The following is a 21,837-nucleotide window of genomic DNA, read 5'->3' as shown; positions in this document are numbered from 1 at the left end:
CACCATCCCCGCGAAGCACTATTCATGACATACGCATCATGATGACGCTTCTTACTGTTATCACGATTTCTGGATATACTTGTTCACGTTTCAAGACTTGCTTGTTCGATTCTGTTATTTATTTGCGAAATACCAAAAGCCACATACCCCATCATATCGTTCTTTGAGCGTTTTCAGTCATTTAGCTTTCTTTTACTACGCTACATAATTACTTGGGTATCTGATATGAAACGCCTGCAAATAGGCCACTCGGGGTGGACAAGGGTGGTAGGAAGGGGGATGATAATGTGTAGACCAGCGTTCGATCAATCATCATTTAATTCGACAGCCTTGAAAAGAATCGCAGCAACCATGACTTGACGGGGCAACCACCCTCACCGTGTGAACCGAATAAAGAGGCATGGGAGGTTAGCAAGACCTTTCTAGACCTTTGTCCATATGACGAACGAACGAAAGGATATTTCTATAATTCCTTTCAGATCTCAAAGCCTCCTTTATCTCTCCGCTACAATATTAAGTCCTGAGAAAGAGCAACATTGGCATTGTCTGTTCTATGATAGTTTTATATAGGCCTGCCTGCCTGTATCATATCAACAACCACGTTGTTTGATTCCTAGTCTATTCTTTCAGATATTTCGTTCAGTACTCACGATCAACCACGTTTGCAGATCAACCGCTCGAGCGACGAGCAAAACCTTGGAAGTCGATCCAAGTCCCTCATCATCATCATCACCACCACCACCCCAGAAAGGGCCCAACCAACATCATCCATCGACGCAGCATGTGGTCCTCGAAGAAGCAAAGCCCGTACACCAACCAGCGGCCGGTCCTCCTCCCGACCCCACCCCCGACGCACCAAAAGAAGCCGCCGCACCGCCCCGCGCCCGCGCCCGCGCGCCAGCCCGCCTTCTTCGGCGCCGCGATAGCCCGCCAGAACGACGCCGTCGTGACCCAGTTCTCGACCGCCCGCGTCGGCGCCGTCTTCGCCCACGCGCGCACCGCGCACCTGCCCGCGTCGCGGCTCGTCGGGCCCCTGCGGCACCCGGGCGTGCCGCGCAGTCCCTACGTCTCGGACCGGGTCGTCGAGGGCAGCAGCGCGTCGGATAGCCGGTGCGATCCGCTGGTGGCGCCGCGGCCGTTCGTGCGGACGGCGCTGGTGGCGCCGCATTATGCGCTGCGGGACGCGAGGGCGGCGGGGGCGGCGGGGGCTAGTGAGGGGAGGGTTAGGGGGTTGTTGGTACGGGATCGGGTTCGGGATGAGGAGAGGAGACGGAGGAAGATTCGGAGACTTCGGGAGGTTGTGGAGGAAGAAGCCAGGAAAGTAAGGGAGGTGCGGGAGAGGGAGGAGGCGGAGGAGAGGAGGGTTGGGGAGCAGAGGCGGAAGATGGAGGAGGAGATGAGGGAACAGGAGCGGGAGGAGAGGGAGCGGTACGAGGAGGACTACGGGGGTATTATACTACCGCAACAGCCTCCGCAGCCACAACAGCATCATCAGCAGCCGCCGGCGCCGCCGCCTACGCAGCAGCAGAAGCAAATGCAAAAACAAAAACAAGCGTCTCGCAAAGGCCCGTTCCCGTTTCCGTTCTCGTCCCCGCCCCAGCCCAAGCCCACACGCAGCTGCCTCAAAACCCCCACCACGGCGCCCCCACGAGCAAGGCCAAGACGAAAGCGAAGACAGTCCGCTTCTTCCCCGACCCCAGCCTGGGCATGGACATCGCGACAGGCGACCCCGTGCCCTACCGCGCGACGGACCGGCGCCAGTACGAGGCGCGCCACCACTCGTCGCCGCAGAACAACAGCAACTACCTGCACCACCGCGCGATGCGGAAACAGCGGGCGGCCGCGCTGATGCAGGAGCGCGTGCAGCGGGTGCAGCGGAACGGGGGGTTGAGCGGGACGTGGAGATGCAGCAGCGGCTGATGCGGCGGTCCATCTCGGGTGGAGAGGATAACGGCGGCGAGGTGGTCATGTTGGGGATGACGGGGGTGGATGGGGAAGGGGCTCGCTGAAAGGAGCGACAGCGGCGAGTGAACACCTACCTACCTACTGATTGAAGGTTTGGGGTTTCCTGATACGACTGATTTGTTTACACTCGGCCAATCTCGCTTTGGAAAACATGGATATGAGTCATTATTAGCTGGGATCTGTTTTAGCATGTTACGAACGATTGAGATTTAGCGATAATACCCCTTAATGTCTACGGCATCGAGAAAAAAAAGGTTTTCGTTGATTTTTCTTCATTCATTCATCCTGCCCTTTTCGGGCTGTTCTGTGTTCTTTCGTACCTAGCTACTCGTGAACTGTCAAAAATGGCAAATCCGGTCTGATAGCCTCAACTCCTTCCTGACCTAAACACATTTCCATTTCCATTGCCAATTTCCATAACGCCTGAACCTTTTGAGGAGACGAATATGCCCCTCCATGGGCTGATTGATCCATCGCCATGGAGATACCGCCAATCGTACAGTACAACTCTACTCATTCAACAACCACCTCCACTCTGATATGCGTGAAATCAATGACCACGAATATACGAAGCCCGTGCCAGCGACTCGGCCTGCACTCTCCAAACATCCTTGCCGTGCCTGACCAGCTCCGGCCCAAACTCCTCCAGCATTTCCTCGACGCCCGGCTCCCCCAGCCGCAGCGCCTCGGCGACCTTCTCTTCCGATCCCGCATCGCAGCCGCCAAACGTCGCGGCCTGCTAGACCGCCTTCCACTTGGCGACGGCGGCGACGGCCTCGGGGTGCGCGCTGTCGACGCCCGTGGCGACCAGATAGAACGAGGAGCGCGTCGTGTGGCTGACGCGCGGCTTGTGCAGGCGCACCTGCTCCGAGAAGCACGAGAGACGCCGGAGGGTGCAGAGCGTGGTCCACATCTCGACTTTGTGCAGGAGGATCACCATGGTGCCGCCGGGCTTGAGGTGCTCGAGGCCGAGGGCGAGCTGGACGTACTTGAGGCGGTAGATCTCGTACAGCTCGCGGTAGTTCTTGTTTTCGCTGGTCGTATCATTCTTGTCGTCACTGGTCGCGTCGTTCTTGTCATCACCGGTTGCTTCGTTCTTTTCGCCGGCGCCACTGCTTCGGTCTTGAGTCCGGAGAATGTGGCCATCGCAGAGGACAAGGTCGAAACGGTCATTCTCGCCGATCTGGCGCGGAAGGAACTTGTCGGCGTCCGGGTGGTCCGCGGGGATGTCGGTCGCGCCTATCATGTCCTCGGCTAGCATGGTGACGTCGAGGTACTTCATGCAGCGGCGGCGAAAGGGGCTCAGGAGGTTAGGGTATCCGCCGTCGTCCGGGTGAAGGCTGAAGCCGACCGCGCCGCAGCCCGGGTTGATGCGCATGGCGTGGTTGAGGAAGCCGCCGGGGGCGGCGCAGAGGTCGAGCACGCTGCAGGCGCGCAGGGGCATCTGGAAGGCGCCAGTCGCGGTATGGAGCTCGTCAGCGATTTTGCCCATCAGTTTGTAGTTGAATTCGGAGACGTCCTTGCTCAGGTTGTCGGCGCGCTTGCGCTGCTCTTGGAAGGCCTTGTCGCCGTCGGCACTCTCCCATCCCTATTTACGACGACATTTCGGGTCAGCAACTTTTACGGATCTCGCTCGTCGCGTCGCAAGGGAAATAAAGGATGGAGATCTGTTTGGGGTTTGTCTACCTTGCGTCGTAAAGCAGAGAGCGTTCGGAACTCTTCCGCGTCAGGCTCCGCCATCAGATACTTGACCACTGCACTGGTGTTCGCGTCGGTCTCCCGCTGGGCGAGCTGCGATGGGCGGTAAGTGAGTCCACAGAGACCAGCGCGCACAAGGATGTCATTCGGGATAGGACCGCTGCCGCCGCCGCCGCTGTCCTGAGACGAGGAGTCGATGAAGATGTCCTTCATGGTGTCTAACGGGCGTTGCTTGGTTCTTGCGTTGATTGTTGAGGGGAAGGTGGTGGGTGGGTGGTGAGGAAAGGACGGTGGATGGCTTCGGTATTGTGGGTGGGTTTTGATGGTATAAGGTAAGGTAAAGGTACATGTAATTCTTGGGACGCGTCTGCTGTCTGCCTTGTTTTGATTTCCAGGCGGCGATTGTGAAGTGGGCGTGGCAGAAGGAAGGAGCTATCAAGCAGTATTGGCTCCTGCCGCTGTAACAACAGCTTTATCAACAATTGACGCGTCGGCCTGTACAGTTTTGATCTTGAACCCCAATACCAAATCAATTGTCTTACGCATACTTCCTGAGAAACAAGAGCACCCTATCAGCCTCGGTTGGTAACCTATGTCTTTCCAGACTGTTCTTTGGGGCAGGTTTCAATGTAGTTGCCTAGGTCATTGGAAATACATATTGTCAAGATAACGTAAACCCCAGTGTGTTCAGAATGGCGTACAGCCTCTCATACCACGTGAAAAGAGGATAGGAACAATGGATTAATTGCTTCAATTCCATGCGTGCTTGGGTCTATATGATGGCGTAGTAGTTGCAATCTGCCCCTGAAATAGGGGGGCAAGGCATGTCTTTCGCGATCGCAATTTGATAACCATCACCCATTCTAGAACCGTCGAGTAGACATAAGACTAATACATACCATCACCGTCGTTCTGATAGCTTGCAGCCACATGTCACTGGCACTCAGTCAATATGTCCCAGGAGACGTCAAGCAGGTGATGGGGAAGGCAGAGGGGGCAGAGACCTGCCAACTCTTGATGCGTACGTAGTTGGATAGATATAAAACTTGGTGGACCTGCTAAGGAGAAACGTTCTTGGTGTTTCCATCTGCCTGTGTCGAAAATTGCAAGACTGTTTCAGGTCCAGATGGTAAAACTTTCTAGAAGCATGTGCTGCATTGTGTCTTGGATCTGGGTCAAGACTTCTGTTTCTACCAGTTCGAAGGATGGCAGGTCACCACCCAGCGTCGGTAGGCACCGGCGGTTAATCTCTAAGACATCTATCTATATGTCCCTATTTGTTCACTGCATGATGTCATAAAACATTGTCAACTCCAAGAACTTATCACCAACTAACCATCAATGTGTGCCTCTGGTTCCAACTATATCAGTAGTGTATGCGCCGAATAGCCGTTGCTTCTAGATATAGGACAATACATGAATATGCGTAGAAAAGAAAATGGTTTCTATGTCTTGCAGTTACTCAGTCGACCAGCCACCTGTGCACTGAGCGATGAGGCTCGGGTGTAGCAGCACTTGAGTAACGTCGATCATGCCTTACTAAACCAACCTGTTCGTTTCCTAGTACCCCGCACAAGATCGAATCCACATGCGCAAGAAGACATTCGATCGAGGATCAGTACATCCCAATATCTGCCCCTTAGTGGGAAGTGCATCAGTCAATAGAGCTGCAGTCGGGCTTTTGTTTGCAAGCCTCCGGCACGATGACGCATTGCTGTCAAGGTACAGACCGAACCGAGTCTTGGCGAATCGAAAGACACAAGTGCGCAAGGCTTCCAAGTATTAAAGATAGGCCATGTCAGTCTCTAAAAGCGAGGTCACACATTTTCGGTGGTGACTCTCCTGAAAACGGGGCGAAAGCCGGTGATTGGCTGCGTGGGGGTGCTAGTGGCAGTCACACCCTCCCAAACCAGCCATCAGCTGACTGATGATTGGGGCATCAGGCACGACCACGCCCTCCCATCTGACTGGTCGCATCAGCAGGCAGAGACGGAGTGTTCACTTGCTAGCAGGCAGAAAGTCGCATGGAAGAATATGTGAACCTTTAAAAGAGACATGAAGGCGCCAGGTTTGCTCGCTGTGCCTGGCGACATGGGTTTGCACTCATTCCCGCCATTTCACCCTTTCAAACGCACACGACAACCATCCAAACACGTGCACTCACTAACAACGAATAATACTGCGCACGAAGTTCCGACTCGACTTGAGTTGGCTTCGAGTCTTAAGGACCGGAAGGACGGAAATAAAAAAGCGAAGAAGACATATGAGAACAGCCATGGGCGGCTCCGACAACGACTCCCTCGAGCTGACCGACTTCCTCCTGGGCGCCTTCGGCGCGGCCCTGACGCTGCTGAACCTGATAGCCCTGTACGCCGACATGGTCGCCACGATCCGGCAGGCGCCCAAGCAGATGCGCGAGGCCTTCGGCGTCGTGCGCCAGCAGCTCAGCGAGGAGCGCGAGGCCCTCACCCACCAGATGCGCCAGAGCCGCCTGACGCAGGAGCAGCAGCGCAGGCTGCATGAGTCCGCCGCCGCCAGCAAACGCAACATCGCCAACGGGAATGCCGGCGGGAGTGGGAGTGGGAATGGTGGTGGTGGGGTGGTGCTCCTGCCGCTCACGTACACGGATGAGACGCTGCTGCTGCACTACAACACCCTGAAGAACCTCTGGGTCCAATTCAAAGAACTCGAGCAGCCCTTCCTCTTGCCGTTGGACGAAGTCCACCTCGCCGAAACCGCCGCCTACCAGCTCGACCGCGACGACTCCTGGAACACCGAGCACTTCCGCGCCGCGCGCCTGGACCCGCCCCCACCACCCCCGCACAAGAGCCACGGCACCAAGAAAACAAAGAGCTACGACCACAAGCACGAGTTCCTCGGCCCCGAGGCCCTCGAGTCCCTGTACCAGTGCTCCTTCGTGCACCGCTTCATCTGGTGGCGGACCAAGCCCGACGTCAAGCGCCTGGGCGAGAAGGTCGTCAAGATCATGCTGCGCCGCATGGAGCGCGAGGTCACCCAGACCCGCCTCATGGTCATGCAGAGCCGCGGCATGGACTTCAAGTACGACGGCCTCTTTTACGAGAACGCGGCCTTTGGCGGGGTGGGGCACGAGCACGACGACGAGCACGACGACGCCAGGACGGTGGCGGCGGCGGTGGCGGAGGCGGATCATCGGAGGATGGCGCATCGCAGGTCGAGCCGGCGGGGCACCGCGGCCGTTCCGACAACGATGGGTGCTGCTGCTGCTGTGGATGGGGAGAGGATGGTGCGGCCCCGAAGAGCTTCGTCCGCGGGTCCCGGTCCGGCCGTGATACGGGATGACCGCGTCTACAGACAGCGCGATAATGTTGATCGCGGCAGGGGGTATTACGTGACAAGACAGGAGGCGGCTAAGTGGTGGGGACCGCGGGGTGGTATTCGACATAGCAGATCCAGATCGCCAAGACGAAGCTGATGGAGACATGGCGAATGAAGAACACCAAGTACTAATTACGTATGTATTCAAGTGTATTAAACCAAATGAGTTATGCAAAAGTCACATCGGCATACGTCGCCCGATGATCGCTAACTTTCATGCCATCCACGTTGTTGTCAATAATCTCCCAGCGCTGCGCGGTCGTAAGGTTCTCCTTATTGGGCCCGAGCCAAATGAAATCGATGCGGCTGATGCCGTCCGTGTTGAAGTCGGTCCAGGTAGTCGTGATGTCACCAATCTTCTGCGCGCCCGAGTCGGCCACCTCGGTAAGATAATCCAGTCCCTTTAGAGTCTGGAACGCGTCCCCGTCCCCCGCGGCCCCAGGCGCCGAGTTGAAATCGCCCGTCAGCGTGACACCGAGCCCCGGGTACTTCCCCTGCACCGCCTGAACGACCTGGACCGCGACTTTGATCCCCTCGGCGCGCGCCTGCAGACTCGCGTTGTCGAGATGCGTGTTGGCATGGATGAACCGCTTGCCCGTCGCGATATGCTCAAACACCCCGACCACCACCACACGCTTGCTACCCGCGCCCCAGCTCAACGAAGGGGTCTCGGGCGTCGTCGACAGCCACTTCATCTCCTCGTACACGAGCCGCACCTGGTCCGGCCGGTAGAAGATGGGGTTGTACTCGCCCGCGTGTTTGCCGTCGTCGCGGCCGTGGCCGATGTGGGACCAGGTGCCCGTCCCGCCCGACAGCCCCTTGTTGACGTCGTCGACTTGGTTCTCGAGGGCTTCCTGCAGCGCTATGATGCTAACGGCGCCCGGGGCGGCTCCTTCGGCGCCGTCGACCATGGATTGGATTTGCGCGATCACGTGTGGTTGCCGGCAGCGGCTCTTCGAGACCGAGCAGAAGAGGTCCCACCACGGCTTTTCGTTGGATACGGGGCTCGAGGTCGCGTAGCGGATGTTCCAGTCGACGATGCGCACGGGGAGGCCGGCTGCCGTTACGGAAAAACCATAGTGGCGGTTGCGGCGAGGAGGCCGATTGCCCGACTGATTGTTGGACGATGCATGGCGTAGTTCTGGGAGATGGTACCCGGAAAAGGAGAAGGGGTGAAAGTTTCTCTGTGGTTGTCCGTGACGAGCTGGCAGAAAAGCCGAGAACGTCAGGGCAGAGGCTTCTCGTCGTTCATATAACCAGCGACGGCTAAACTCTGCCACCGGAATCCCAGTCGCCGATGCTACCTCATTTAACATACTCCTGGGCCACCCCGGAACGCCAGCGCAGTCTAATCCGCGTTCCCGTCGATGCTTATCGGGGTTCATCCAAAGAAGGCTCGAACTCTCCGGTCGTCATGCTTAGCCTTGGAGTGTTCTTATTGGGCAAATGTCCCGGAGTGAGCGGTGCTATGAATAGAGCATCACGCTCTGGGGCCGAGTTTTCGGGAGGCTTGACTCGTGATAGCTCTAGGGGTTCGTTTCAGAAGATCCCGTCAGCCACACTTTCTTAGGCTTCCCCGGACAATAGGCCCACTAGTATCGGAACGTAAGCGATGAGCTCATCGTAGTGGTATAGATCTAGGAAGCTATAGCATTGCAGGTGCTGCACCGCCACCATCTCGGCGATGCTACCTGCATCGACAGGGCCTGCCAGACCACCTCCCGCGAACGACTAGCCAGCTTGCCAGCCCGAAGTTCCGATTCGGGCATTGCTTGCTTGATTTGGCCAAGGCGCTCAACCTGGCATTTGGCAACGCATGCAATACCTTCTGGACGCATATCCTTTGTTAGCATGTACTTTTGGGCATGGCCCACGGGCTCATTCCCAGCGCCCGCCTCTAACACAGACGAATGTCCTTTCTTGGCATCTCGAAGACCGCATGTGATGCAGTCCTCTCCAGATGTTTGTGTTAGCTTCAATCACCCCGGCTCTTGGCGAAAAGTATCGCCTACTGACACACATCTCGCCAATCGCGCTCGTGTTGCGCCAGGCTACGTCAGACTGCCGTGCTTGCCCGAAGGTGACTCACCTGCCCGCAAGTCTTCTCGTGGAGATCGTCGGCGAGGCCGAAGTAGTGGACTTGAACATCATGGGTTTCGATCGCAACGGCGTTTACAGCGTGCTGTTGATTTGCGCGCCGTTGACCGCCGCTTGATCATGTGGCACTTGGTGGGCGTCCTACCGGGGTGGAGTTTTTTTCTTTCTTCAACAGATCCGCATTGCCCACAGTGGACTTTGACGATTGATGCCCAAACTTATCTGAGGTTTGATATGAGCGAAACAATGGCTAGTCGGCCGTTGAGCGGTGTGGGCTTTTCTAGAAGGTAGTTCGAGAGGAGTTCTCTTGGTGGTGAGGGGTAGAGTCAAGCTAGGTAGGAAAACGGGGTTGAATTGTGCATGTGGTGAAGCTAGCTGTGACAAGGAAATCGCGAAGTATCTTCAACGAGAGCACTAAAATGGAAGTGCCGGATGACCTAAGTTAGTGTACGGTAGGTACTGCTGGGATCGTCGACGAGTCGCACCTTCCATTCCGGAGGCTCTTGTTTAGCACCGTTTATCTTGCTGTTCACCGTCAATCCGTTACTGCGACGACACCTCGAGATTTTGATCGCTGTAGGTATGATGAGATCACCGACAATGTTGCACAGTAGTGCGGGGCATCCCTCTCCTGCTCCTGAACGCTATGGTCACTCAATGACCCAGGCCGACCCCAACGCGAAAATACGTGTAGGGAAACACGATAGCACCACGATAGCACTGACCAGTAAACTGATGTCAGAACTCAAACGACATATTTGCATGATCCTCGATATTTTGACATGGTAGTTTCAGTTTCAGCCTCGCTCTGTCGAAGCATCGACGCTGCCAAATGCATGCGATGACAATTGCAGCCGTATCGTCCGCCTTATCTGATGGACATAGTTCGCATTGGGGCCCTTGCAGGCCTTGTCACTTTCAATAATTCGGGTGTCTAGCGCCCGTGACTGCAGATCGTCAAGCCACTAATCCCAAGCCCCTGACCCAAGTTCAGGGCCCCTAATCTTACCTGGACGACCTTCCCCCGCGACCCCCTGGCGCTTGAGCTCTTTCAGCCTTCTTTCTACCCAACGCTACTACGTCAGAAACGAGGCCATCACATTTCCACGTAAACACACACCATCCAATACCTACACACGAACAAACCAAACCAAGCCAAACCACACTACTACGACTCCTCCTCCGACTCCGATCACCCCCTCACTCCCCCGATTCTTCACGACGCCATGGAGTTCACCAGCCAGTCAATTGCCGCCGGCGCGACGCCCGTCGCCACCTCGAGCGGGCTGCAGTACAAGCCCCGCACCGCCGACGAGCGCGAAGCCGACGCCAAGAAGAACGCCCCCAAGTACGCGCGCCAGAAGACCGTCAACTCCATCCTGACGGCCAAGTACCTCAAGGCGAAGGCGACGTTCGACGGCTACTACAACTACGATCTCGACGCCGCCTTTAACACCGAAGACGGCACCTGGAACGAGGACAAGGACCCCTGGCTGCGCATCAAGGAGACCCTGCCCGAGTTCCTCGAGGGCTACACCAAGAAGCGCGCCGAGGAGGACCAGCCCCTGACGGGCGAAGAGCTGGAGATTCTCGCCCACGCCGTCCTACGACTGGCCAAGAAGGACTTGGAGGGCGCCGGTCGGGATCCCAAGGTGCTGGATGACGCGTTTGCCGCCCAAGTCCAGGCTACGGTGCAGAAGGTGAAGGACCAACATAACATGCCGCAGACCCGCCCGGAAGAGGACGACGAGGAAGAAGAGGTCGAAGAGGAGGAATGAAAGGGCAGCAAGCCAAGGACGGAGCTCCATCATGCAATGGAGCCCTCTTTCACTTCGTTTTAGGCAGGAGCTTGTAGCAAAACCCTTCTTCCGAGGTAATATGTGGATCGGGGATTGCTACCGCTTCGGCCCCCAACTTTGCAAGGCCCGGACCTTCCAGTTTGTGTTGCGTCCAGGCCCCACAGGCATCGCCGCTTTCTGCAGGAACCGTACGGCCAATGAAGTCGTTGGGCATGAGGTTTGGAATATCACACGTGTCCTCTTCGTTCGAGTTTACCATGGGTCGCTCGAAGATAGCGTCAAGATCTGCTCGTCAGCAGCAGTCTCCGAGGGGGCAGGCGAAGATCGGCGAGCCCCAAGGCCCCGATGTATGTAGTACTCTGAGAGGGTGTAATTGGGGATGGTCAACTACACAACTATAATAAAAGAGGCCGGGCAAATTTTTCTGCTGCTGTTCCATTCCACAGATGTACACACATTAGCCTCCATTCCAAGCCAGTTAGAACAAGTGAATGCTGGCCAAATGGGCATCAACAAGCACGTGTTAGAAAAATTTTCAATTGTGATTAGGTTGAGACAGCGGAGGTAAAGCGGCGACTTGGTGGTACGATGAGGGTCACCCACCAACCATCTGACTTCAGGAATTCCATTGTCCCATGGTGGTAATCGGACCTTTGCATATGTATGTACGCACTTTCGATCGCATCTTTAGCCACGACTGCCGCTGTAAAGAATCAAGTGTCTGCAATATGATTTTCCCCTTCCATTCCCAGACCCGCGCATGGCATTCACACTTTAAAGGAGGCTGAAGAGTACAGGAGCTCGACGCATGCAGATCTCCAAACTGGAGACAGTAACATTCTGAGGGGGCTATGATCCCACACCAGCCCCCCCCACCATCTCTGTCGCTACGTTACAGGTCGAGGTGCATGAATCATGCCCGGCCTGAACCAAAGTGACAACTGACGACTGGCGCAGGGTAATTACGGAAATCTAGATTGATTGGCCATGTCCATCAAGCGGCCCGGCCCGGGCTTCTATCTGGGTCATATTCTTTTATGTATGTCTCGTTTCCCGACGTCACCTTCCCTACGTGGCATGAGTTTCGTCGCCCAGGTCCGCTGCTCCGTGTTGGGTTGCAATATCATGCAACCACTTGCCAAGACGCTCATCGCCCTCAAAGTGGCATCTGCTGCAATCTGGCTACGTATGTACGTATGTATGCTGACAGTAAGTAGTGTTGCATGCATGCTATACGAGAAGGGGGGGCCGCGTCAACCGCGCGCCTAGGCGAGTTGGGGTATTGTGTGAACTTGTGCAGGAGAAGAGGTTGCATTCTTTAACGGATGCTTGATGTATATAGCTCAATGAGGCTCTTTCATGCAGGTCCAAATATTCTCATCACAAGTTTAATTATACTGATATACCACTATATTTGTTGGTCACGTGAAATCAGACTCATCATTATCACACAACTCGGGAGCAACCGGGAGAATGAGTCTACATATTCATTGCTAAACTAGGATGTCTAACCTATTGTTTATGCAGCCTATTGAAAGGGCATAGTAGTTAGATGGTAGTATTATTAACAAGCCATGCTATAAATAGGCATCATGATCCACTCGAATCTCTCGACTGTAGTTTTTATATTAAACATTCCAGCCCTATTCCACTATTCCAAGTGAGTAAATCATCTCAGAATATTTTCTCTCGACAATTTCTAAAACGACTAGCATAGACTTAAAGACTTGAAGAGTTTTTATTCTCATCGTACCCGCAACAACGTTCGGCCAACACGACATGTAGATTATAACCATACTAGTCAGCCTGCTGCTTGGAGCCGCTGTGCTGGCCGCACCAATACACAAACCCAACGGAGGCCTCGATGCTGTTGAGCGTTCCACTACTTCGTTGAACACAGCGGAGGACAATACGGGTGGTACGGGGTTTACGACAAAGGGCTTCGGGATACACACCAGATAACACAATCAGACCCGGGGGCACATGAAGTCTGGTTTCACAGAGGTTGTTCGAGTACCACGGTGAAATCGTCTAGACTTTCCTCTCCACAGAGGAAAGGACTCCTATGGCAATCAGAAATTGGCCATCCAACTAGATTGGCAATTATTCTGCGGCAAGACAGGAGCGAAAATGATGGATCAAATCTGAGCCAAAGTGGCGGTGTTCCGAAACCTCGAGAAACCACAAGTTTCTCGAGCTGTACTTGTTTTGTTTTCATTATGTATAACAAGAAAAGAAACCTTATCTTTTGTGCGGAACTATCTCGTTCTGTCCGGTTGGTCCTTTGACGTGGCCTTCTTTGCAAAGCTGGGGTACTGCCTGTACCCCTTTTTCATATCAAACGAGAACTGACAGTTGGAGTCAATTTGCATTGCTTTTCGGTCCGCGTCCCTTACGCGAGAAGTTTTTTCTTGGTCTTCATTTCTTTTTCTGCAGTCTGACGCGTGGCATGTCGGCACTACAGCTGCTGTACCGCGCTTTGTTTCTTTTGGGCGTCGACCTATTATCGAGCGTTACACAGCATTTTCATGGCATGGTGGCGGCCTGCCCGTAGCCATTATTGCATTAATCCTGTAGCCCGCCGGGTGTTCCTGCATTAGCTCGCATACTACGTGTCAGGCACGTCACCAAAACAAGAGGAGGTGAAGGAAGCTCCCAATTCCATCCCGCATGGAATCTGAAAATTTCCCCTTCGCCGCTGCTACTACCTCATTAGGTGGTGGCGTAGTAAGCAGTCTACGTACCACCCTTAATGAACGGGCTGTCTCATAACAAGTGATCGGTCATAGTGGGTTTCAGCTCCAGTTTCGACGGCTAAAAGCAGAATTACCATCAAAGGCCTTTGCATGCAAGTCTTTCTAAATGAAAGCCTGCATGTCTCCGAGGTGCATGGTTCGGCTCCTCAACCGGGATCGAAAATTGACAGGTCTGAATACGGCTTGGCCGTCACACTCCCTGCATCATCGTCTTGTCACGGGGATGGGGCCAAGGGTTCCCCAGTACTTCGAAGTTAAGATGTGTATTCGTTTCAGAGGGATGTTGTGTTATCTCGTTTGTGTATAGCTCCAGAAGAGAGGAAACCCACATGGGGTGTGTATCACGGTGTGAACTAGCTCAGATGACACTTCACTACATGGAATTTACACACGTACAAGGTGTTGCTTGTTGTTTTGTTGGGTTGGCGATGCAAGATGCGCCACGGAGATGAAGCTATTTGTTTCGAGTCGGAAAAAGACAATATGGGGAACTTCACGGTACTTTCAGGCAAGGTAACATAGTGGTGGTTCCATGATCCTTGTGCCGCGATAGTCAAGCCGGGGGTCATGGGTGTTGTGTCGCCCATCACACAAGCCACGACGGCATGGGATATGCGCGACAAGGGTGAAGATCGTGGTTAATTTCGGCTTCCTCCAGGGGCTCAGGCACAGTCACTACTCAGCTGGGAGCGCTAGCAAGGGCACAGCACTTGACCGGGCACTCGGGGGCGTGTGGCAGAAGGCAGCATACACGCCCGTCTGTTTGCTTTTTCGGCAGTCGCGACAGGGGTCTTTGGGCCAATCACAGCGGGCCATTTCCACTGTATAGGCTCCTTACTTCGGTACCGGCCCCATGGAACGGGATAGACGACGGGAAATAGTCCGTTGGGAGATGACGTTGGGTGGGAAATACTTGTAGTAGCACGCACGGAACGAATCATCGGGGCCTGGTGGACACCGACCGTTTCGAGTGGGCTCAGGGCTGTCACCCAAGAGTCTCACACACGCGGCATGCACAAACGGTTAGCCAGTGCATAAAATCCCAGGTTGAGGTCTCTGCGCGAACCGACAGACCGGTAACAGGCAGGGGTCCTGGCCCGGTGTTGGTATAATCTAGATTTGACGTGCAGGCAAACGGTGGTATCTGGCAGCGTTTGCACTCTTGGAACCCGGCAAACGACCAGCATCGCAACCAGGTAAGAACGACGGCAATTTGGAAGAGGAAAATCGAAGAAACAAGGGAAGAGGGGATCGCAGAGTATCCCAACGCCCAAGGATCCGCGTGCCCGAGGCCATCGAACGTGCTGTCTCCCACTGCCAGAGCCACATGTCGGGGTACTTTACACAAAGTCAGAGTCATGGCGATGTACCCCACTGGCCGGGCCCCAAAAGCATGCCAGACGGGCTTGAAGATTTTTTGATATGCAAGTCTGACAGCAGGCCAATCGTTGGATGGGGTACCGACAGGGTCGCAGGGGAGAGGGGCTGGAATTAGACGGACCCCTGTCGCTTTTTGCACATTTTATCATTTATCACCCCGCCATGGACCAGCCTCTCACAGGCGTGCATTGGCTGTGTACCGCATTGCGGTTCCTTGCAGTCTCGTTTGCCAAGCTTCGCAACGCCATTTTGCAGCTCCCTGCACCCTCCCTGCCACTACGCGTTGATTGGCCCTGGTCTCTGGCCCCGGAACTTGATCACACTCGTATGGTTGAATTCAGTCGTAAATCTCTCGCGGTTTGCCGGCTTGTTCTTTCAGATAAAAGAACTTTCCAGCCATTAAAATTCATGCGGTGAAAAGTGATGTATTCCTTGATTCGTTTTCTTACCGCCGGCACTATCGTAGTCCGAGACCCAAGTCCGATGGCAAGCGTCGTCCGACTTGACGCCTGAGTATCGTCTACATCCTCTACGCCCTTGTGCCCCTTCTCCCAAAGCACTACCCCATACTGTCACTGGGTATTCTCTACCTTCACCGACTCGATATCTCGACCACGGAGCCTGACCTTCGTCACATTCCTTGTAGTTCCTCCACCACCGTCATGTATCTCGGTATCCTCTTGGAGGCATCACTCGATCCTTCAACCGTTTGCCATGACTTGTCTTACACAGGTATATAAAGGGGCTCGAGATGCGTTCAATGCAGCAAGTGTTACATTCCATCTTCAACAACATCTCCACCAGTACTTCCAAGACTTTCATATAAGAGCCCCTTGAGATACTCTCTCCAGCTTCTCATACATCCATCTCCATCTTCGTCTTCATCAAGCATCACGTCACAGTCACCTGTTCCTACAGCACCCACCACCCACCTTCAAGATGCAGACCAGAACTCTTCTCTTTGGCTTGACCATTGTCGCCAGCGCGCTCGCCGCCCCAGTGCCAGGGTCCGATAACAACACCGTCACTACCCAGAGCAGCGGTGCCGGCATCTGGACGCGCGCTGAGGTCACAGAGGCCGAGAAGCGCGAGGAAGACGCTGTGATGCACACCGATGGCGCCGGCATCTGGACGCGGGCCGAGACTGAGGAGAGCAAGGAGGCCGAGCAGACCGAGCAGACCGAGGAGAGCCAGGAGGACGGTGTCATGCACACTGCCGGAGCCGGCATCTGGACGCGGACTGAGGTACGATGAACTTACATCCATCTTCAATGTGTACACGAACTAACATGGTCATCTACAGGCGTCATCAGACAATGCATCCCAACTGCGCAAGCGTACCGGCTTCGGTATCATCAGCGGGGGCAACGACGAAGCTTGAGCGGCCCTAGAAACCCTAGAAGCCCTAGAAGGATTCTCAATGAATTGATCTGTGGGAGGCAGATCGAATTGCGCTACGATCATGGATTACGGATCCGCGATCAGAGGTGCAGGTGCAGCAGCTGTGGAGCCCGAATCGGGCGCTGCTGCAGCGCACGGTAACGGCTCCAGTCGCCAAGCGCCCACCAGGCCTTACCGACTTCTACCACTTCTGCACCGCCTGACCATCGTCAACCCCATACCCCATTAGAGCCAGACGGCAACGGTTTTTTCTTGTTTTCGGCTCAATTGAGCCAACTCTTCAGCATTGCATCATTCGGCGGATTCGGGAAAAAGGCGTCAAAAGGTTTTTGCATTGCTTGCAGTTCACATTACCTATGCGTATGTCACATACTTTACATACCAATGGGAAGCCAATTGGTCTCCCTTTCTCTCATAGAATTAGTTGGAAAAAGGACATGTTCAAATCACAGCCGCTGCGGTCGCATTGCTTCATTTGGCGCCATTATGTGTGTGTGGTGTGAGCCGGCGACAACAGCCTCAATTCGTGCAATTGGGTAGGGGTCTAGGGGCTCCAGTGATCTGGACCTCAAACCAGGCCATCTGCTTGAAACACGGTCACGTGCAAGACTCAGATTTCAAACAAGCCTGGACAAACCTGGTGATTGATCAGAAGCACTGACCTTGCACTAGGTAGCCTCTAGCCTGGTAGCCTTAGCACGGCAGCTACTGTACGACTTACTGTACGACCTACAGTAACGTTGGGGGAGAGCTAATCATTATCTGCAGATCTTCACCTCGATCCGAAGCAGCGAGGTGCGGAAATGAGGAGGACTGGCTCGATAAGAGCTGCGGGAGGAGCAGCGGGAAGAAAGGGCTGGCGGCTAATCTGAGCCAACAGGCCAATCACGAGGCAGAATCGCCCGGGAAGAGTGGAAGGCTAACCCCGCATCGGACTAGTCTAGCAGGCTTGACCTGTTTGAGACCGACGGGCAAGGATGCCAACGGCCATCATTGGCTGATCACCGCTGGGTGGCCGTCTCGGCAAACGGCCAATCGTCCAGTCAATGGCTGCTCCTGGCCTGATCCTTCGTCCTCACTGGAGTCCCAGGAACGACCAGGGGGAGCTGCACAGAACGAAGTCTTTTGACCCGCCTCAGCCCACCCGCCCTCGCCTGTTCGTTCTTACTCCCTCTCATCAATTCATCTGCAAGGAAGCAACCGATTCCACGGCGCACCCGGACGGCGAACCTCGAGTAAGACAGACACTTCCTTCCGGCACCTATTGCTTCTTCCGGCCAGTTCCCGGCCGCCATGGATCCGACACGGGGCGGCATGGCCACAATGGACTCCCAGTCCAAGTGGGCCAAGCCCGAGGACTGGGCAAAGTACAAGAACACCATCTCGGCTCTCTTCATGTGCCACTCGTTGCCCAACGTGATGCGCATCATGCGGGAAGACCATGAGTTCCACGCGACGTAAGCTATTCTTCATCAATCCGACGCTTGTCACTCACACCACGATGCAGCCCAAAGATGTACCAGGTGCACATCTACCAGAAATGGGGCCTGCGCAAAGGTCGTCCCGAGCCAAAGAGCAACAAGAAGAGACGCCGGGCCCCGACTGAAGAGCCGGAAGAGAGTGTTGCATCGTCGTCGCATACAAACACATACTCAAACCTCCAGTCCAATGCGCAGTCCAATGCGCAGTCAAACACCCAGTCGAATGTACATTCAAGTGCACTGACCAATGCACTGTCGCTCGACAATGTGAACTCACGCTTGCAGCTTCCTGTCCAAGACTTCGACACGGCCGATGACATGGAACACACCCGGGCGCTGCAACTCGTGGAGCAACAGCATGCACAGCTATATGACAGAAACACATGGGCGCGGGAACCAATCTCATATCATGAAGGCGATTATCGACTTCGACAGAGCCCGCCACGCTACATACGTCCCCCCGAAGGCACAGATGAGGGGGATGATCTGGTTCAGGCTAGTTCCGCGGGTCATTCTAATGAAACCAGGGGGAGATTTGGTCCTGCGTTGCGACATGTTGTGACGGCTCAGAACCAGCAGGTGGTCCCGCCGGAGACATGGCAAGACTTCATCGGCACGTCGCACCTAGATCCAGCCTATCAAAACACCACCACACTGCCACAGCGAGGCGCGCCCGTCCCGAGCTATGCGTTTAGCGAGATGACGGATCCCTCCGTCGATGATTCGGGCACATGGATGTCGACTGTGCTCGACCAAACCCAGCCAAGTTCTGTGACCGCATCGACACGCTTTAGCAACAAGTCTGCCAAGACAGGCTCTGGGCAAGGCTCCGGAGCTTCGCAAGCATCTTCTAGATCGCGCGTATCCCGCGGATCCCATGCTTCGTCTTCGCGTGAGACCTTATTATCCACCGGCTCATCGCTCTCCTTCAAGTCCAAGACCAAGTCGAATTCAAGCCGCAGTACGCAGTCGAGGATGACATTGCCCACTGGCACGATTCGTCTCATGGCATCGCCCGATACCCTCATGTTCTCGGAGAAGTCCATGTTTTTTGCCCGACATTACATATCCAGTACTTTCTCGACTGGTTTATGGACGTTGTCACAGAACACCGACACATCTCTTCTGGACACCGAATGCGTCAAGCTTGATGCATGGTACAACGACTTTAACCCAGGCTTTGAGTTCTTGTACGAGAACCGCTCCAACCAGCCGGACCGGATCAAGCGGGCGTTCTGCATTTTCCAACGTTGCTTTGCCGCAACGGAGTATATCATTGAGCCTCAAGACCCCCGCCTCGTCATCTACATCTGCCAACAGACCATTCGCTTCATGTTCTACGACACTGTGGGAAGGAACTTGGCCCAGACCTTCCTCAGATATGTGAGTGGTTTGTGCAAGAAGATGTTCGGTGAAAGCCATCCGCTGTATATCATCATGTCCCAACTGGCTCGGATGGACCAGTTTGAGTTCGCACAGAACGTTCCAGCCCTGATGGAATGCTACTTCGACCACCTTGAGCCGTTCTTGGGTGAGGAGACGTCTGCCTTTGGATTTGTCAACGATCTGCGGGGACTCACTATCAGTATCATGGAGGCTACTGGCATGATGGGTCTGTACGAAGCCAAGCCCATCATTGACCGACTCGTCAAGCGAGCAGAGAAGCTTGGCCATAACAGACTGCATCTCATGATTGAACAAGCAGCGATCTTCCAGCGTAACCGATACTACATGGAAGCTCGCAACATGCTCCGGGAGATCCGCAACTCGCAGGAGGGAAAGAATGACCCATATGAACGTGTGTACGCTAGTATCGTACTCATGGTGGTCTTCCGCAAGATGCGAGACTCGGACGCCGGCATCCATCTGGGCTACGAGATGGTCGACTACATCGAGAACTTCGAGAGGCGCAGGGACATGCCCGAGTTCAACTACGAACTGTTCAAGGGGCTCGGGCCCAGCACCCTGATGATCTTCCTCGGCAAGCTCGAGGTGGAACTGCGTGAGGTCCAGCGCTATGACGAGGCAGACGAAGTCAAAGCCAAGATGGATCAGGTAATGAACTCGCAGTACGAGTATAATGTCAACCAACAACAAGAGGGTCTGGATCAGAACACACAGAACACGGTTGCCACCGCTGCCTGAGTCTGGTTCGGCTTGCCCTTTATTCTTTTGCTTTTTGGGAATTCTTCTTCGTTTCTTTCCGGGTATAGTCACCAGGCTCCCGCCACTTTCTCTTTATTGTTCTCAGTACCGTAGGGTTCGGTTTGGTTTATCGGGGTTTCTCGCAAAGACATGGCGTTTCGGTTGTCGGTGATATAGCTATGCGCCCTACTTGGCAAGACATCTATAGCGTGGCGTCTATTTTCGAGATTGTACTCAGCTGATATAACAAGAATGTACCATTATGCTCTATTTTCGTTCACACTCGGAAAGTGGCGTGGCTTGTGATTGTGGGGTTCGAGCACATGGATACTCACTAGACATATTGATAACTTGTTAGCATTGCTCGTGTAGGGTACAGTCCAAGGCTCCGACAAGGATCTTACTCTGTTCTATGGTTTGACGAAACAGGCGCGTTTTCCATGTCAGATGGAGGTAGGAGATGAAACTCCGCCACGCCTTCACTGATTGTGACTCTCGAGGTTAGCTCAAAGGTCTGGAAGTCCAACATGTCCATGAAAGACGCGTCAAGCGGCTTCTGGACCGGAAGACCAACACCACCGGAACTGACTTCGTAGCATCTGTTTGCTGGTTAGTTTTGGAACTGAATGTTGCTGCGGCGAGCTTCCTCCCTGCTCATAGAGAAGAGGTCTGAGCATCGGAGTGGTACTTTGCCTGCGCGTACTGCGTGAGTATATCACTTCCACCGCCACTTTGAACGTCCCCGGGTATCAAAGAACCGATCCTTGGGCCCTTTAGGGGTCTGGATTACTCCGCCGTTCTCATGAGGAGCAGCTGCGCCCGCAGCTAACATGGCATTATCGTTATTTCAATGCAAGCGGAAATGGAACCTCGAGGGATGGAGCGCGTGCGAAAGGGGGGGGAGGGGCAGAAAGAGATACAGAGCGGAAATGACAGAAGAAATAGAGAAAGAACAGGGGAGACACGGAGACAAGAAATACAGAAAAAGGGAGATGCGAGGTGTGTGTATGCATGCATTACAGGGTGTATGAGTTCTGTCTGTGGTATCGGCGATCCATGGGCAGGTGTTGGCTGCATGGTCCTCGTTAGTAAAGGTTCCGACTCCGCTGCGTCTTGGTGAGCTCCCTGCATGATCAATCAAGTGAGGAACTACTCAAATCTCCCGATCCACCTTACACTTAGTTCTGTAGTTTGTACCTGTACACACCACCTCCTGAAGGGCTTGCTGTCTAGTGGGTGTCGGCCTATAAGCTATACGATGTACCTAATAGTCTTGAATATGTACGGAGGACTTCGATCAACCCATGCACAATATGTACAAAGCAGTCGGAATAGCATAATAAATCCCCGCTGGCTGATTAGCTGTATGGGTTCACCACGGTAGAAGCGACTTGTGGGATACTTGTCGCAGAAAGAATGTTTTGTGCCGACCTTTCGGGACGCATTTCAATACCGGGCGTACAAGACACGAATTAGCTGGAAAGGGAGACGCAGCGAATCTACGCCCTGAACAGCAGGTATGCCCATGTACTCTACTTCAAGGCAGCCTCACTCCAGGTCTCTCCTTTCGCCGCCTTAGCAACGAAGTCGCTTCCATAAGGATCATTGACGAAGGTTGATAATATTTGCAACGTTGCGAAAGATTTCGACGCCGTGGTAGCGTTGTATGCCACGGTAAAGTGGTAACCTTTTGTTGTATGCGTACTTAGGCATAAATCGCTATGCACCAGTAGCCCTTCCATCGACCGGCTATCCGAG

At 54.4% G+C, this 21,837-nt stretch overlaps 7 protein-coding genes across 7 annotated transcripts; 4 read left to right on the top strand and 3 right to left on the bottom strand.

Moving 5' to 3' along the window:
- Positions 1-781: 781 nt before the first annotated feature.
- On the top strand, positions 782-1,920 carry PG997_010871 (uncharacterized protein; the record flags this gene model as incomplete). The annotated part of the gene is made up of 2 exons (XM_066815186.1): positions 782-1,428; positions 1,566-1,920. The coding sequence occupies 2 exons, from the start codon at positions 782-784 to the stop codon at positions 1,918-1,920; spliced, it is 1,002 nt and encodes a 333-aa protein (XP_066664476.1).
- A 784-nt stretch (positions 1,921-2,704) lies between these two features.
- PG997_010870 (uncharacterized protein) lies at positions 2,705-3,876 on the bottom strand (the record flags this gene model as incomplete). Its single annotated transcript, XM_066815185.1, has 2 exons — positions 2,705-3,553; positions 3,652-3,876. 2 exons carry the CDS (start codon positions 3,874-3,876, stop codon positions 2,705-2,707), a joined length of 1,074 nt encoding a protein of 357 aa, XP_066664475.1.
- Positions 3,877-5,938: 2,062 nt separating this feature from the next.
- On the top strand, positions 5,939-7,152 carry PG997_010869 (uncharacterized protein; the record flags this gene model as incomplete). Its single annotated transcript, XM_066815184.1, has 2 exons — positions 5,939-7,009; positions 7,090-7,152. 2 exons carry the CDS (start codon positions 5,939-5,941, stop codon positions 7,150-7,152), a joined length of 1,134 nt encoding a protein of 377 aa, XP_066664474.1.
- Positions 7,153-7,187: 35 nt separating this feature from the next.
- Positions 7,188-8,152, bottom strand: PG997_010868 (uncharacterized protein; the record flags this gene model as incomplete). Its single annotated transcript, XM_066815183.1, has 2 exons — positions 7,188-8,077; positions 8,146-8,152. The coding sequence occupies 2 exons, from the start codon at positions 8,150-8,152 to the stop codon at positions 7,188-7,190; spliced, it is 897 nt and encodes a 298-aa protein (XP_066664473.1).
- Positions 8,153-10,361: 2,209 nt separating this feature from the next.
- On the bottom strand, positions 10,362-10,925 carry PG997_010867 (uncharacterized protein; the record flags this gene model as incomplete). The annotated part of the gene is made up of 2 exons (XM_066815182.1): positions 10,362-10,682; positions 10,743-10,925. The coding sequence occupies 2 exons, from the start codon at positions 10,923-10,925 to the stop codon at positions 10,362-10,364; spliced, it is 504 nt and encodes a 167-aa protein (XP_066664472.1).
- A 5,066-nt stretch (positions 10,926-15,991) lies between these two features.
- Positions 15,992-16,433, top strand: PG997_010866 (uncharacterized protein; the record flags this gene model as incomplete). The annotated part of the gene is made up of 2 exons (XM_066815181.1): positions 15,992-16,297; positions 16,356-16,433. 2 exons carry the CDS (start codon positions 15,992-15,994, stop codon positions 16,431-16,433), a joined length of 384 nt encoding a protein of 127 aa, XP_066664471.1.
- A 1,066-nt stretch (positions 16,434-17,499) lies between these two features.
- PG997_010865 (Clr5 domain-containing protein) lies at positions 17,500-20,079 on the top strand (the record flags this gene model as incomplete). Its single annotated transcript, XM_066815180.1, has 3 exons — positions 17,500-17,688; positions 17,735-17,910; positions 17,961-20,079. The coding sequence occupies 3 exons, from the start codon at positions 17,500-17,502 to the stop codon at positions 20,077-20,079; spliced, it is 2,484 nt and encodes an 827-aa protein (XP_066664470.1).
- Positions 20,080-21,837: the final 1,758 nt, after the last annotated feature.

The sequence above is a fragment of the Apiospora hydei genome (assembly GCF_038363865.1).
Source record: "Apiospora hydei strain CBS 114990 chromosome Unknown utg000008l_segment0_segment0, whole genome shotgun sequence".
In the NCBI taxonomy this organism is placed as follows: domain Eukaryota; kingdom Fungi; phylum Ascomycota; class Sordariomycetes; order Amphisphaeriales; family Apiosporaceae; genus Apiospora; species Apiospora hydei.
The sequence above is the reverse complement of the archived record's forward strand: the minus strand, read 5'-3'. Positions and strand labels throughout refer to the sequence as shown.